The sequence below is a fragment of the Aptenodytes forsteri genome, unplaced genomic scaffold (assembly GCF_000699145.1).
Source record: "Aptenodytes forsteri isolate BGI_AS27 unplaced genomic scaffold, ASM69914v1 Scaffold54, whole genome shotgun sequence".
In the NCBI taxonomy this organism is placed as follows: Eukaryota; Metazoa; Chordata; class Aves; order Sphenisciformes; family Spheniscidae; genus Aptenodytes; species Aptenodytes forsteri.
Window position 1 is genome coordinate 10,118,094 of NW_008796044.1, and position 16,014 is coordinate 10,134,107.

At 36.4% G+C, this 16,014-nt stretch overlaps 1 protein-coding gene across 1 annotated transcript in view; it reads left to right on the forward strand.

Moving 5' to 3' along the window:
- EBF1 (early B-cell factor 1) overlaps positions 1 to 16,014 on the forward strand; it is a 275,941-nt gene that overhangs the window by 248,528 nt on the left and 11,399 nt on the right. Inside the window, exons 8-10 of the mRNA XM_019473872.1 lie at positions 12,247 to 12,312; positions 12,914 to 13,091; positions 14,652 to 14,831. Coding sequence (XP_019329417.1) covers positions 12,247 to 12,312; positions 12,914 to 13,091; positions 14,652 to 14,831 — 424 coding nt within the window. The remainder of the gene's footprint in view (positions 1 to 12,246; positions 12,313 to 12,913; positions 13,092 to 14,651; positions 14,832 to 16,014) is intronic.

Below are 16,014 nucleotides of genomic sequence, written 5' to 3' on the forward strand. Positions count from 1 at the left end.
TGTGAAGTGAACTGTATTCATTTTAACTGCCAGATGAGCAGCCTTTTGCTTTGCAAGCTTAGCTTAAGTCATCTGCTGTCTTTATGTTGTTATGGCAACACAGCACCAATAAAAAATTCTAATCTACTGTAAGTGTCTGGGATCACAGTATTTTAAATGCTTGCCGTAACTGTCCTCTAAGTGAAGATGCTTGTTCTTTTAGTATGACAAAGGGTTATTGTCAACTCCAGCAGGTGGCAGTAAAGAAATGGTTTCTTTTTTTTTTAACCTTTTTTAAAAAAAAGTATTTTCCTTTTTCCCTATCTTCCCCACCTCAAAAAGTCATAAAATTACACAACATGCTCAGTCCTCTACATTTCCTAGGATTTCTGATGTTGAGGTCGGAATTGCAGGTGATACTTTTAAGTTGCAACTCAAATACTAATGGTAGTAAAGTATGAAACTGTGGTGGCAGCTCATACACTTTATTGACAGAGATCCAGGCTCAAGTACCACTTCACCAGGATTCGGAAGCCTCCATAACCACACAGGTAGTTCAGTTTTGGAGTGGTTTTTTAGCTACGATTCCAAACTCCTGAATCAAACACAAAGCTAATTAAGAATATCTTATAGTAATCGAAGTAGGCAGCAACATCCTTAAATATAAATCATTTTCACCTCCACAGGCCACATGATATGTTGCATCTCTGTCTCTCTGTCTGTATTGAAAGTGAATGTTTGTAGTCTCAGTTCATCAGTTCACATTAGCCTCATGCTGAATATTTAAACACAGAACAATTTGAACACACCATGAGGAGAGACAGTGACTGCACTTTCACTTGGAACAGCAAGAGCTCATCTAATAATAATTTAGTAAATCAGCCATTTAGTGGCTCAGTTGTACACTGCATTGTGCCAAATAATATTCAGTTCAACTGTATGCTGGTGAAATTGAAATTCAGACTCAAGTCACGTGGCACTTTTTTGCTCAATGGAGAGATGAAATGGAAAATCACCCTCCCAATAGACTGTTTGAATGTAGTGATTTATCAAAAATATAGCAGAGTGACAATATAAACAGGATTTGGTTGTATGTGGTACAATCTATTCTAATTAGGCTTTTATTATTGTGGTTTCTTCTGCACAGATTATTTGATCATTCAGGATCTGCATTGACGTCTCCAGTTTATTTTATATATGGGCAGAGAGCAGATATGTGTAGTTACTGCGTAGTTACAGTCCTTTAAGGCCCAGTCCTGTGGGAAGAGTGGTGAAACCTTTATTGCCATATTTCGAGTCCTGGCTCACAGGGAACACCATGCCCTTAGGAGCAATGGGGAAACGCAGCTGCTGCCTTTCCTCCTCATGAAGCGCCATGTATGTTACTTCATAGCATGAAAGCAATATCAGATTAATTTCTTTTCCTTGTTTAAGGCTATCAGGATTTGTAGGGAGTGGTAATATCTTATATTAGACTAACTGATCTAACTGGAAAAAAACAGATAAGCTTTTGGGCGCCCAAGCCTTGCTTCCTGCGTGCTGACTGTACCTTTCCTCGCCTGTATCAGTGGGTCTAATAAAAGATATTACCTCACCCTACAAAACTTGCCTTGGTTGTAACCATAGACCATTGTGACTTCAGCCAAACAGCTACGCTTTAAGGCTGTCTCTGATGAAGATGGGGGAGTGAGACTATTTTCCTAGAAAGTATGTTGTGAAGTTTAATTTGTTCCCATTAAAGTGGTGCTTTGAGATCTCTGAATGCAGGGCATTGCAGCAGTGTGAAGTAATGTCTATAATCTCACCTACAGTTTCCATTTCTAGCCTAGTTTTAGGTGTTATGCGGTGGTTTACGTGGTGATGTAAAATATGATTGCCGTGTATTTCTCACAACACAGTCCAATTGAGTAGCAGAAAAAGCATCCTCCTAACCATCATGATGCCATTTTGCAGAGAGTGCTGGAAGCAATAGGATGCCTGTTGCCATAATTCTTCTAAGAAATACAGAGCTTCACAATCTATACTCAGCTGCTGACACTTGAAAACTCAAACATTTTGGTAAAATGAATCAAGCAGTAATGTTTCTTTTATGAGATCTCCTCACGGGAAGGGAAGGTTTGGCACCATTTGGAGATCAGGCTCAGTGATCCATCATAGCAAAGTCAGCTGTCCTGGCGCGTCTCATAGGTCACTCGATCGAATCAGTGGCTCTTACAACTATATTATTGCTTATGGAACAGTAATTGAGGCACCATGGTTAAAAATTACCTGGTCTAATAGGCAGTGAACAATTTGCACTCAATACAATTATAAGCCAAATCATTCATTTCATAACACTTGGACTAATTTATTTGTTGACCTTTTAATATCCATAGCTCTTCAGCGGTATTAACTGCAACTCAGACAAAATCTCTTGTTCATTTTACTTTCATTGATTTTTTTTTTCCATTGAGGCAATAACAGTTGTTTGAGTACAACCTTTTCTTTCTGTTGTGAAAGTCAATCATGTAACTTATGTTGATATAACTCAACTGGACTGAAATGTCCTCTAAGTACAATAGCATACAATCTCATGCTACTTGTATAAACACAGATATGCATTTTGGATTTATTTTAAAGAATGTTTGGGAATATATTTGTGACTACAGATGACAAATAATATGCTTGCTGAGAGGAGAATGAAAACAAAACAGAGAAGCATTTTTAAATCAGTGCCACATATATGTAGCACATCTTTGTTCATATATTACGGGAGATCTAAGATACAGAAATTTTGGAATTTGTCTCTGTTAATTTTGTTCTTTAGGATGACCTAAGTGTCTTTACTAATAATGCTATATTCATAATTTCATCTGGATGTAGCATCTTGTCTCTTGAAGTCCCAACATTTTACAGAATAGAGGTGCTTAATTTTTCCAGATGTGAGCTTCTGACAAATGAAATGTGTGTAAAAGTATTTTTTTAATAAATAGGAAAGAAATAATACTAATATTTTAGTAATCTGAATTTTATTTTTTCAGCTTTAAACTAGCATGAGAGCTAAGAGTTTTTGATGATCAAAAAAGTTACAGAAATATTGATGCATTTTGAAAAATCATTGGCGAGTTTTGAAGCACTTCCATAAAATATGTAGTTTAGTGACAATGGTAATCTTTTCACTCACCACTGAAAAAGGAGCCCTAGGTTGTGTAAAATGGTGTGCCTGCTTTTACACTGGCAGGTGTACACAGAAAGATAGTGTTATCTCTGTGAAACATTGGATAAATTTAATTTCTTAAATACCTGGTTATTCAACATTTATACTTGCTTTGGATAATTTCAGCTGAATTTTCAAGGCTGTAAATTAAAAATAATAGTATCAGGAACAGAATATCTTTTGTTTCTGATAAGAAAGTTGAAAATTTTTTATAATATATGCTAGGAGGCACTTATTGAAGTAGTCTTTCTGAGCCAAAGCCTCTTTGTACAATAAAATACTGTAAGTCCTTTGAACACATAGTATAAAATATAATTGTTACACATTTGGCATTTTATGCTTCCCTCTAAATTACCACTTGGTATCTACACCTAATCTATGGTCTGCCTTTTCATTTCAATTGCGTCTGAAGTGGTCCTTTGTTGTAATGAGAATGCCCCTTTCAAGAGACTTCTTTTAATTATACCAATGATAAAATGTAAGTGAAAGTAGTCATTTGTAGGGGTTATGACTGAGCAGTGTTTTAACCTTAATACTAAAACCTACCAACGTTACTCCATGCTCTATTTCAACGTTTTTATGCACTCACTCTCCACAGAACATAGTGGAATATCATTGTAGGTCAGAATTTCAATGCGTCTTATTTTTCAGTTTTCCTCCTGCTATTAAGAGTAACCTGAACTCTCAGTTTCTAACTACTAACACTTCCTACCCGAAGTGTACAATCCAGAAAAGTGACAGTTTCACAGATCTTAATGATATGCTGGTTTTTTTTTTTTGTTTTGGTTTGTTGGGGTTTTTTCCCCTTCATTAAAAGAAAATGTAGGTGGGTCTGTAATTGCATATAGGGGAACATTTGTTTTTTACAGAAAATAGCTAGTTTGGCATACTTAGATATTTATATGGGTAAATGTAAAAATAAAGACCAACTCTGAAAATTAAACAGACAAAACACATATGTACAATTTACACGTTAATTGCTAGATAGCTCTGCTGATTTCATTCAGCAGACACTCTTGCCTTGCAATACCAAACATAATTATATATCTCTATAGATTTAAATGCAGTCAAGTGAATTATGCCACCCAATATATTCTAGATTTGACCTAATGGGAGAACAATTTAAAAGTGATACAACTTGACCTGTGTTTGGAAAGTCTTTGTGTATACAAATGATAGAAAATAGATATCAGCCTGTCTATTTGCCAAGTAAAATGTTTTTCACTTTTACAAATATATAATTGGGTATCTACATTGTGCCACACACAAAATCACAAGCCACATTTAATCTTTCTTTAATCACCAGTATTCCAGGGAATTTTTTTAATGGGCACAATAATATGATCTGCAGAATAAAGCTTCTGAAACAGCCTGTGCAGTATCTTTGAACAACGGTCTCAGAATTTAGTGCCTCTGTTCATTTTTCCAAATTCTTTTTAAGTTTACTTAAGTCCATACCCTTCAAATAATTCAAAACATTATTCTTCTTCCATAAGGGGGCTTTGACAACTTTCCAAGAATATATGGGTATAAAATGGTCAGGAGAAGACTTTGAGTAATAAGTCTTTTTTTTTCCTTTTTTTTTTTTTGCAACTCTCATCTGCAGCTGTTTTCAAGAAATAGGAATGTTAATACTATGAAGGGCAAAGAAAGAGCTATCAGAAAATCTTACATATGCAAAATAAAAAAAAAACCCAAACAAACCTAAAAGCTCATTAATCTCAATAATGAACATCTGCTTCAAAGTACTGTAGATGCTGGTACAAATAGTTTGGGGTAAATTTTCAAAAAGAAATGCCTGCAGTTGCTATCTGAGATTGCTTTGTACATGTGTCTCCGTATATTTTGCCCAGGGACTGAAGCTAGCTGTGGCACATAAGGAAAATTTAGAGTTTAAAATGTGCTTTTAGGTCATTGTGACAAACCTTTGAGGTCAGATAGAAGAATCTAATGTTATAATTTGTTTGTTCATATGTTCATGGATAAATCAGGAATAATATTTTTGTTGTCTAGATAGATGGGAATAATATGAGTCACTGTAAACTGGGGGGATGGAGGAATTTCTGTAAAGAAAGTTGGTGAAGATTTTTTGTTAGCCATTGAACTGTGTTTATGTGGACTTACCATTCATGATCTAGTTTGTATCTCATTTATTTTGTCTTCTAATGATTCACTGGATCTGAGAAACTGATCATAGTATGAAAGATGGGATTGCATAACTAAGGAAATTATGTGCAGGAGCACTGGTCTTTACATGCTGGGATAAATACCGCAGCCTTTTGTACAGCATGAAAAACGTGTTTCCTTTCGTGATCTTGCTATGTTTCAAACTGATGGGATCTGTCCTTAGATCCTCACAGTGTGAGCTTGCAAGATAACCTGTGGGAAATGCCTTAGAAGATGCCAGAGAATTACCATAGCGTCAATTTCTTAATGATACTGTTAGTGAGTCCCAAATATGACTGACATCTACCAGCTACCAGTTGATGTGTTGTAGGATGTGAATAGATATAAGAGTACAATGTAGTAATATCTACCCGCCCTGAGCTGTGTGCATGGAAGGTATCTTGGCCTCATGAGTTAAAATTTGACAACTCTGAAGGGTTCCTGCAGGTAGCTATAAATGCCTTTTTCTGGTAAACTTAGGGGTCTGGGGCAAGACATACTGTAAACATCCTCAGGAGAATCAAAGTTCTACAGCTATCTGAGGGACATAGATGTGAGTCATGTAATCACTGTTGGATAAAGTCCCTAAAAGAAGTGATTTAAGCACTGGCAGAATGATTTTAGTTCTGCATATCTGCTTTCACATACCCACTCTTCTCCCTTTGACTTGGAGATCTAACATTAACAGAGAACTCCAGAGCTTTTAGCAACAAAACCATCCAAATTACTTGCCAGATGCTTCAGTTGATGATAATATGGTGGGAGCATCCAGACTCTCAAATGTCAGTTTATTCAAAGAGTTATTCCAATGCAACTATATTAATGCTAGTTTATTCCATGCTACTGTGTATCTAGATGAAGTACACATCTGTGCTAGCTACTAATTCTGTTGCCATTGTTATATGCCCATCATTTATGGAAACGAAGACCAGCAGCATGAGTGGTGTGGATTAAAGAGGGAGGCTGATACCTTTTTTTAGTATCTAAGTACACCATATTAACAGGAGGATAATAGGGGTAAGATGGGAGACTTGCAAGGACAGACTTACAGGTGATTGTCATAATTTTGTTCCTTCTTTTGTCAGCAGTATTTGCAACGGAGACTGTTCAAATAGGGTGTGTTTTCCCTATTGCTATGCATTTATCACCTTTGTGGTTAAGAGTTGTTTTAATCATCGATTCTCAATGTTTATGGCTAGATGCCTGCTCACATTTGCACTTCAGTGTTTGTTCTTTCTGCTGCCTCATATAGGCTTTCTATATTTTATTTATAAGGTTGGCTCATCGTGGAGCAGGTGGTAAGGTCATGCATGACTGTTTTTAGTGCTGTAGATTTAGGCTGTGATTTTCAGTTTGGGTGGAGGCTGAGACTACAATGGCTTGGAAAAGCTAAGGTTCTAGCTCCCACTGTAGACTTATTTTCTGGAAATTGCCATTGAAATTCAGTGACAGGAATTCAGTGCACTTCCATCCTATAAGCAGCGGTAAGCAGAAGGGGTTTTTTTACCCTTCCAGTGAAGTATGTTGTCTTTCTCTCGCATTTTGCCTTCCTGTCTTTGTAATATCTATATAGTGTTTACTTCTTCAGTATGATTCAATTATAATATATGGAAACAATTCAGTTGTTTGTTTGCTAGAGAAGTTTTCATCTGTGTGTGAGTAGAAATATCTTTTTAGTGAAATGGCCCTGTTATTTTATACTTCCCATTAGGCTGGCATAGTTCCCTCAGTTTTACAGTAAATGGAGGATCTTTACATTTGGAATGGCTTTTATGAGTCTTTATAAAACTATAATTGCTGAAAATGATACAATAATGCAGTGCTCAGTGTAGATGTGGAGAGATGGGAGGTTCTGGACAGGCTGAAACTCTTGTATACCAAGCGATGGCTGGCATTTTAGATCTGTGGCGTCCTTCTAAATGGCGCTCTACCAAAATGTTGGTTTTGCCTTTACACTTGAAAGAGGTGTTCACAATTTTGTCTTTGTCTTTTAAAATATAATGCATATACAAATTTTAAGTATAAGTTTAAAACTTAGTTCACACATACCTTTAGCTAGCACATTTATAGTTTCACCCATTGAAAAACAAAGGAAAAGTTTGAGCACAAATTATTGTAATTTTGACTTGAAATTTCAGAATGTGACCTTTCCAAGGTGAAGAAGGGAACTGGAGTCTGATGTTCAGCATTTTGACTCTGCAGAAGAGATTTTTTCTTGCAAGTAGCCATGAGAGTAGGAAGTTAGAAGGCAGAGCCAGGAGGTCAGACATAAGAGTCAAGGAAGTATGAATGACATCATCATCCCTAAGTACCCTCTCAGAAGATGAATGAGCTCTCTCTTGTATTACAATGCTAAAGAGCATTAGAAGGTGATATGATATCTAGACAACACATAAGATAAATGCCTCAGAGTATGCTAGAACAGCTTCCCCCCCACACCCTCCACAAGTACATAAATCCTTTGGTGGTCTCAATAATACAGTATGTGGCTGATGAGTATTATATATTGTGGTCAACTTGTTCTTGACAAAATTCATTTAGATTTAACAAGTACCTTGAACACTGTCTAATTTAGTTACTTAAGCTGAATAACTCAGTGTAACTAGATACCCTTTAGCTGACTAGACTCACAGCCCTTTTGGGACACTGGATTTTTTTCACTAGTTGCTGAATAAAAAGTAAGCAGATGTCAACAGAAGAAATATCTCATCTTTTTTAAAGCTGGCACAAAATGTATTTATCGTGATAAAACTTGACACAAAATGTTTTTGTCATAATAAAACTTGAAATGCAAGTTTCATGGTCTTAATGAATTCCTTCTGAAGGGAATGCATGCCACAAACAAAACACACAAAGTTGCTGTAATGTTGGTTCAAGGTACATTCTGTCAGAAATGGATTCAGTCTGAATTTCAGTCTTTGTGCTTCAAAAGCACAGTCATTCCAGTATGATTTATGTAATCTTTCCTAAAGTAATTTTGGAATATGCAAAGTTGCAGCAGACTTCACTACCCAGCCTCCTCTTTTGCTTATGCAAACACCCCTTAGTATTTTCAGGAGGAAAATTTGACTAAAATATTTAATTGCATTCCTGTTTCAAAAATTAAAAAAGTAAAAATCCCTCAGTAGAAAATCAACTTCAGTTTGGAATAAAAATGGACTCTGGATCTGTGGTGTGTGTAGCTGGAGGGCAGTGTTCTGATGCATCATATTTAACCACTAAAGTAATCTTTCCTCTTTTCAATATTTACTCAGTTGTTATTTTTATAGAAATAAAATGATGCTCATTTGAAATAAAATGCAAGACAAGAAGACCCTTACTTTAGCTCTAACTAAATGCTGCAAAGTCCTTTATTCTAAACCAAAAGCTGTCAGACTTTTAGCATTAATAGAAGAGTGGATCTTTCTTGACAAATGCCCCCATAAATTAGATATTAGCTTTAGTCAAACTCTGTCTCTCTCAGGAAATATTTCCACTTGCATATTCAATTGGAAGGACCTTACACGATGCCCACTTACTGCTATGAAAATCTAGGCTTCTGAGATGAAGGCAAAGAAAAATTTCTGTGAACAAAAGAATATCTGGAATAACAGACCTTGAGCTTACGCAGAGATTTCTTTTTATAGAATGTGAGTTTCCCTCACTTTTTGATATGTCTGTCTGCTGCTCTGTCCACCTATCTATCTGTTTATCTATCACCATTGCAGTGGTAACATGCAGTATCAATTGGATTTTAAAAGACATAGATCTTTTATATTAGCTGTCCTTTTTTATAATACCTTTTACAAATTTAATCAATGCTTTTTAATATACAATATAGTTTAAGTGCAATATACAATAAATATTCAAGCTTCATCTTAAACATGCTCTAGCCTTTAAATTGTTAAAACTGCAGTGCCCTTTCAATCTACTTACATAATGTCATAAAATATACATTTCAAGGTAAATGAAGTCAGCTACTTCAATTTAGTCCCTCAAACTGGTAGTAAATGAGAGGTTAACACTATGGTGCCAAACCCATTATTGAGTAAATTTAGCACCTTGGACAGCTCTGTAAAATCTTTATTGCTTTCCTGACCTGCTCGTCATGTTCTGTCTATGTGTTCAGTGGCTCTCAGCTCTGATTGAAAGGCAATATATTAGATCCCGAACACAAACATGCTCGGGGGCTGCTTCACTGTGAGCGTAATGACATGGAGGTGAGAACAATTTTCTGGTCACCGCAATCCAAGCACCTTGCAAGGTCTGTTGCTCCAACTTACAGAGGACTTTTGGGGCTCCTCTGTATGTGGAGTCGTAACAGTAGCTTCTACGGTAATTTAAGCAGAGCTGCGAAGGGTTTAAGATGCATTCAGAAAACAAGAAGTTAATATCTTGAGCATGTCTGTAGTAGCATTTTATTGTGTAGTTTTAAAGCTAGTTTGTGTCTGTAAGAACTACCGTCAGCTCTGGAATAGAAGATACCACTATTTGACACAGGAGTTTTTGTGTAACATCTACTTTGTATGATCTGAAAATGTCATAAACAAGAAATGCTTTTATTGTGTGAAAATATTGTTAGAGAAAGTATGAAACTCAAATTTACAGACACTGAAAATGATGAAAAATATATAACCATTGACTAGCTAGGAAAATCGAATGCTACTTGTCAAGCATATTTCAATAAACCATCATGACAATTAGTTTTATTTACATGCAATATGATATGGCATCATAGGACTTCCAATGTTTAAGAACTGGAATATATTTGATATTAGGTAGAGCAGATGTAAGATTCCATGTAATTACCTCGTTTTTTAACATGGTCCTCAATCCCTTTTTAGATGCATTCTAAGGTTTTTAGCTCAGCATTACATAAATAACTATGATTAGTTAGGTAGAGCAGAAATGACTATTTGAACTTTCTTTTTCTTAGTAATTTGGCATAATGACAGCTTAGGTTAACAATATTCCAAAGCAGTTTGTGGGCTCTGTATCACATTCTCATTTTCCATCAGTGAAATATGTAGTGCAAACAATTTCTACTGAAGTGAAATAAATCCTAGTTTGCAAAGTCAAACACCTGTGCAGTAATTTTCCACCTAAAATCATGGGTTGAAAAAGACAGCATTTTTCAGTAACATCTCTGTTCTTCTCTAGTTTGTATCTTCAGTATGAGGCAAAAAGGGCAACTCTCAGTGTTCTGATGATTTTGGAAAAGCAACAAGGATTGATTGTACCTGGATGTTGTTGTAGTCCCTCTGTCCATGATTATACTACTAACTGTTGTGGTCAAGCCACACAAAAAAAAACCCAAAACAACAACCACAACAGAAAGGGAAAAAACCCAAACCGACAACAAAACAGAAAAAGGCTGTAGCAACTTAACTCCTCAGAATCTATTTCAAATGAAGTGATTTACAAATCCATCAATTATAGATTACATCTCACTTCATATGTGGAAAATAATTTAAATGTGTGTTCTGAGAGAGGGGTGCGTGCAGCAGAAGGCAAGCCTAAATGTTTACTGGGAGTACAAAAATCCTCTATCTCATTTTTGAATTTAGGACATTATATATGTCATAAGTAGTTACTGCAGTATGACAACTATTTTATCTTATATTATAGAGAATTTAAAATTGAAAAAAATGCTAATATGCATCTAAAAGCTTGTCATTTGAAGAGTTGTTCAAGGATTTGTAAAGAGGTTATGGTGACAGCAAAATGAACGCAATTATATCTCTATTTTCTGATCAGAGTCTACAGTATATGAAAATTGAGCATTACTGTTTCTTTTTGGTATAAAATATGGCCATTGTGTAAAATAGATTAAGTTTAAAAGTTTAACTTTGTAGAAGACTGTAAAATCTTTAAAACTGGTACTATTTTTGTAAGCTACCTGCAGAAATATACCATGGTGAATAGCATCATGTTAGTATATTACAGCAGTACTTAGGGGCTGGGAATTACAAAAATATATTGTTTTACTCCAAGGACAGTCTCAATTGGTTTTGTTCAGGCAATTGGGAATCTGCTAGATGCTTTGAAAGAATAAGAAAAAAAATTTCTTCTAGGTTAATTCTGCAATGCATTTTTACATTTTCTGTCAGGATTGTTCATAGAGATTTTTCCACACTGTAAAATGTCAAAACACAGGAAATGCTATTATTACTGGAATGCCAGTTTAAAATACTCTAAGAAATATTAAGTGAAAAGGAACAAATAGGAAAATGGAGAAAAAAAAATTGCCCAAAATGGAGAACTAAATCCCAGACTATTTTAAATTCTGCTGTCCGTGCAGGGAATTTTTCCAGGAAACACTGCAGCATACTGGGCCATTCTCTCACACTGCATGTGTTTTCCTCTTGTGCATCATTTTACGTACATGGATCCCACCCTGACCCATCATATCAGGATACAAACCAAAGAAGTTGAAAGGTTACATTACCAGTAGCATAGGACTGATTGGATATCTTTTGAACGTGGCCTGCTGGGTAAGGTCACAATTCCTGCAGTATGCAATTAAGAATAAAATAAACACATCGAAGGGATTCATAACATGCTCTGAATGACATTGATTGCAGTAATCTAGTAAATGACCTCAGGATTGTATTCTGCAATAAACCGATGAGTGGTTTATAGTGCAGATGGTAGAGGCAATTGAGTGATGTATTTTATTTTGCAGCACCAATGATTCTCACCTTTTGACTTGATTAAGCGTGTGTGTGAATAGGATGAACTAGTGATTTAACACCATTCAGTGCTTGCTGAGAGTTGTTACAATTAAGGTGTACCTGGTGGGAGGAAAAAAAAAAACCACAAAACACGGTGCAACTAATAGAAGACTATAAAAGATTCTAATATTTGTTTTCCCCCACAAGGAGTTTATTGAACTCAGAGGAATGCATCTGTTTTTATATTGACAGGAAGTAATACTTAAGAGGGCTGCTGATTTAGTAGAAGCACTCTATGGTATGCCACATAATAACCAGGTAAATGCATTCTACTTCAGCAATTCTAAAACATGGCTATTTCTTAGATGTATAGATAGATCAGGGGCTAAAGGTATATGATACTACAATGTGAGACAAGAATGAATATAGAGGGCAATGTCATATTTGGAGTGGGGTTGAGTTTGCTTGGTTGCTTTTTTAAAGGGGGTGAATTTAGAGCTTGTAAAAGCAATGCATTATTAACCCTGGAGGCATTTGCCCACTTTCACCAGACACTATATAATATGGGCAATGATATGCATTATGTCTTGCCACCAGTGATTTTTCAATCTTACCCTAAAGATAGCTTTAAGGTGGAGTAAGTCTAGGCTCCAGCCCCGTTCTGCTGGTTGGTCTTGTTATACAGAAGTGTGGCCACTGGGACTGAAACTTCCAACTCTCTTACCACAGATGTCAGGATTTATCATGAAGGCAGCAGGTCTTATAAGCATCAGCTATCAGTCAGCCAACTGGTTTAGAAGGAAAAGCGTCTAGTTTTTGCCTTTGGACAGGGAAATGTTTCATTTTAGTGTGTAAGAAAGGGTTTGTCAGAGTCACATTGGTAACTCTTTTATTCTTTTTTTTCCTTCTTATCCTCTAGGAAATAATCCTGAAAAGAGCAGCAGACATCGCAGAAGCACTCTACAGTGTCCCCCGCAATCACAACCAGCTCCCCGCCCTTGCTAACACGTCAGTCCATGCAGGAATGATGGGAGTGAATTCCTTTAGTGGTCAACTAGCTGTCAATGTTTCTGAAGCCTCACAAGCCACCAATCAGGGTCAGGAGAAGACTCATCTTCCTCTCTCTATGAACCTTTTCTGATAAAAGTCAGGGAAACGTGCACAGCAGTGAAAGAGTGATGGTTCAAAACTGAAGGCTAAGAGCACGGCTAGACAGACACGACCGCACGTGCATGCACAACCTTTGAATGACACAATACTGTCATGAGATGGGGCTTTCTTTAGTGACTTTCGCCCCAATGTGGGAAAAGCACTTCTGCATATAGCTAAATAGCTTTTCTTTCTGCTCAGAATAACACTTGTATTTGTGTTTAAATCCCACTAATTTTAAAAGGATTTCTATCGACTTGAGCATGTACTTAATGTTAAGTACTTGCTTATATATTTTCCTGAGCATGGATGATCTCTCAGTCTGGGCCCTATGTAGTGTTTCTTTATATATTTATCCCTTGAATATTTGTCTGGTTTGGTTTGGTTTTGCAAGAGACATAATATTGGCACTGATTTTTTTTCCAGAGTTTGAGACTCTTCTAAATTTTGAAACTAGCAAAAAAATAGAAATATTTACAAAGACATTTTCAGAGCTTCTCTAATTTCTAAAATAAAGCGTTTTTCACTTTGTATAAAATCAATATTGTTTTAATTACTACAGTTAAAAATAAAAAAAAAAATGTGAAGAACATTTTGGTAAAATCCCTTTGCATTTTCCCCTCTCTTTTGCTCAGCTCTATTTATTATCCAACTTAAAAATCCACTTTAATGAGGAAGTATTAGAATGAAGCTGTTTTCTAGAAGGGCAGACAAAATTATTTTGCATTACACTAAAAAAATATAAATGATTTTTAGATTAAAATAGTTTTATGGATGTACTGTGTGGTAGGAAGAAAAGTTGGCATTTTTTCTTCTAGGAGTGAAGATGCATTTTCTATTTCTGCGCTTCTAGAAAGAAAACTTCCCTTTTGGATATTTGGAGATGAGTTTCCCCAAACATCATTTCCAGAATTAGGTAGAGATTCAAATTTTATGTTGGTGCCAAATTTGATAGTCATTTTGTACCAACATAATGATCAGACCAGGGCAAAAACACTAAGGATATCGCACTACTTTGAGAAATACACCCTACATTTTCTGAAGTGTGCAGTGAGCATCTAATTTGAGATGCATTAAATGAGAGAGACATCAGAAGAGAGTTAACAAAAATTGCATGCTTTTAAGTACATACCTTAAGTCGGTACGTACTCCTCACTTTGAAAATGTAGGTCATGTTTACTCCATTTCCTACAAACAGCTCTTTTAGAGTGTTCCTATAATACCCAATGGTAATCTTTGCTTGAGAGCATGGGTTGCCTGAGGAGCTGTGAAGGCTGTAGCCTCCCTCCTCCCCCTTTGTGCTCCCATCAGCAATGACCTAGGCAGTGAGGGTTCATGATTTGGGTTACCTGGTGGTAGTGGTGGTCAGTTCTGGCCCTCCCCGTGCACACCATGGCTGGACTAGGCTGCTGGCTTGGTAGCCCAGAGTTACTTGCTTGTAGCTGTTTGTGTAAGAAACTGTTCTTGGGCTAATATCAATTTCTAAATGTATTCCCTCCCCACAAAAGGTTTTACTCGCAACTCAAGCAGCGTGTCACCTCATGGCTATGTGCCAAGCACCACCCCTCAGCAGACAAATTATAACTCTGTCACAACAAGCATGAATGGCTATGGGAATGCTGGAATGTCAAATTTAGGCGGTTCTCCAACCTTTCTGAATGGATCTGCTGCCAATTCTCCCTATGCCAGTGAGTATTATATGGCTTTTCTGTATTTTGCACATTATCATTAGAAGGAGATGGTGACTTTTCTGTGATACTCAATATTTAGTTTCTATTTTGAGCACTTGAAACAGAGCTTGGTCCTTTCTCTCCTCTCCAAGGCACTGACCTTTGAAGCACTTTGCAGACATTAGTGTTGCCAGCAATGCTCTTCTCTGTTTTTTTTTTTATTACTATTATTATTATTATTATTATTAGGGAGTCTCATAAGAGCTTAAAAAGAATAATGTCTGTCATGATTTGGGCTAATAGTTTCATAACTTTCCTTATACTCTGTAAATAAGAAACACTGTCCCCAACATTGCTAGAAAGCAGGGGTGGCATAAGTGACTTAATGTCCGTTGGAGTGGATCAAAAGTCAGTTGTCAGTACACAGCTTTTTGTTGCAGTAGGTATGAAAGGAAGCTAAGGATATTTGCTGCAGGAAAAATAGTTTTTTCCAGCTGTAAGATATGAAGGGCAGAAAAGTTTACTGTAATAAGACTGACATTTCCATAAGCTGCATGATGATGTTTCTGAGACCTCTGAGAAAATAATATGTTCATAACCTTTATAGAAATTATGAATTACTATTGGGCCTCAACTTGATTGCTTATACTCCATTTGCTTTGTAAGTAGGTATTATATTGACTTCACTGAGAGCTTAGTATTAGTCAGTAAAATGTGACAATGGCTCTTAGAGTTTGTGTTTTAGTGTCTGTACAGTGAATGCCACAAAGATGTAAGTCATACAAATCATCTATTCCACGGCGTAAAGAGCTTATGGTGTACAATCCCAGTTATGGAAATATTTATGTGTAGGACTAACTTTCTGCATTTTGATATTAAAGGTTTGGTCACCTGTTTAAATACATTTCTATCGGCAAAGGCCTATGAACCTCTTCTGCAGCCGCTCACACAGCTCAGTAGTCCCTATTCACATGAGATAATTAAATGAATAGGACCTGCCCAATTCCTCTGATATTACTCATGTGGCATAAAGGATCCCATTGACATCTGTAGAAAGCTGCTAACAGAATCAGGCCAGAAGGTCTTGTCATATAAATAGGTTTATAGGCTGAGACCCTAGCGTGGACAGGACAAACGGACTGCTGAACATACCAAGGTTTACGCAGCAAATCTTAAGTTTAGTGGTGTAACAGCAGTAATG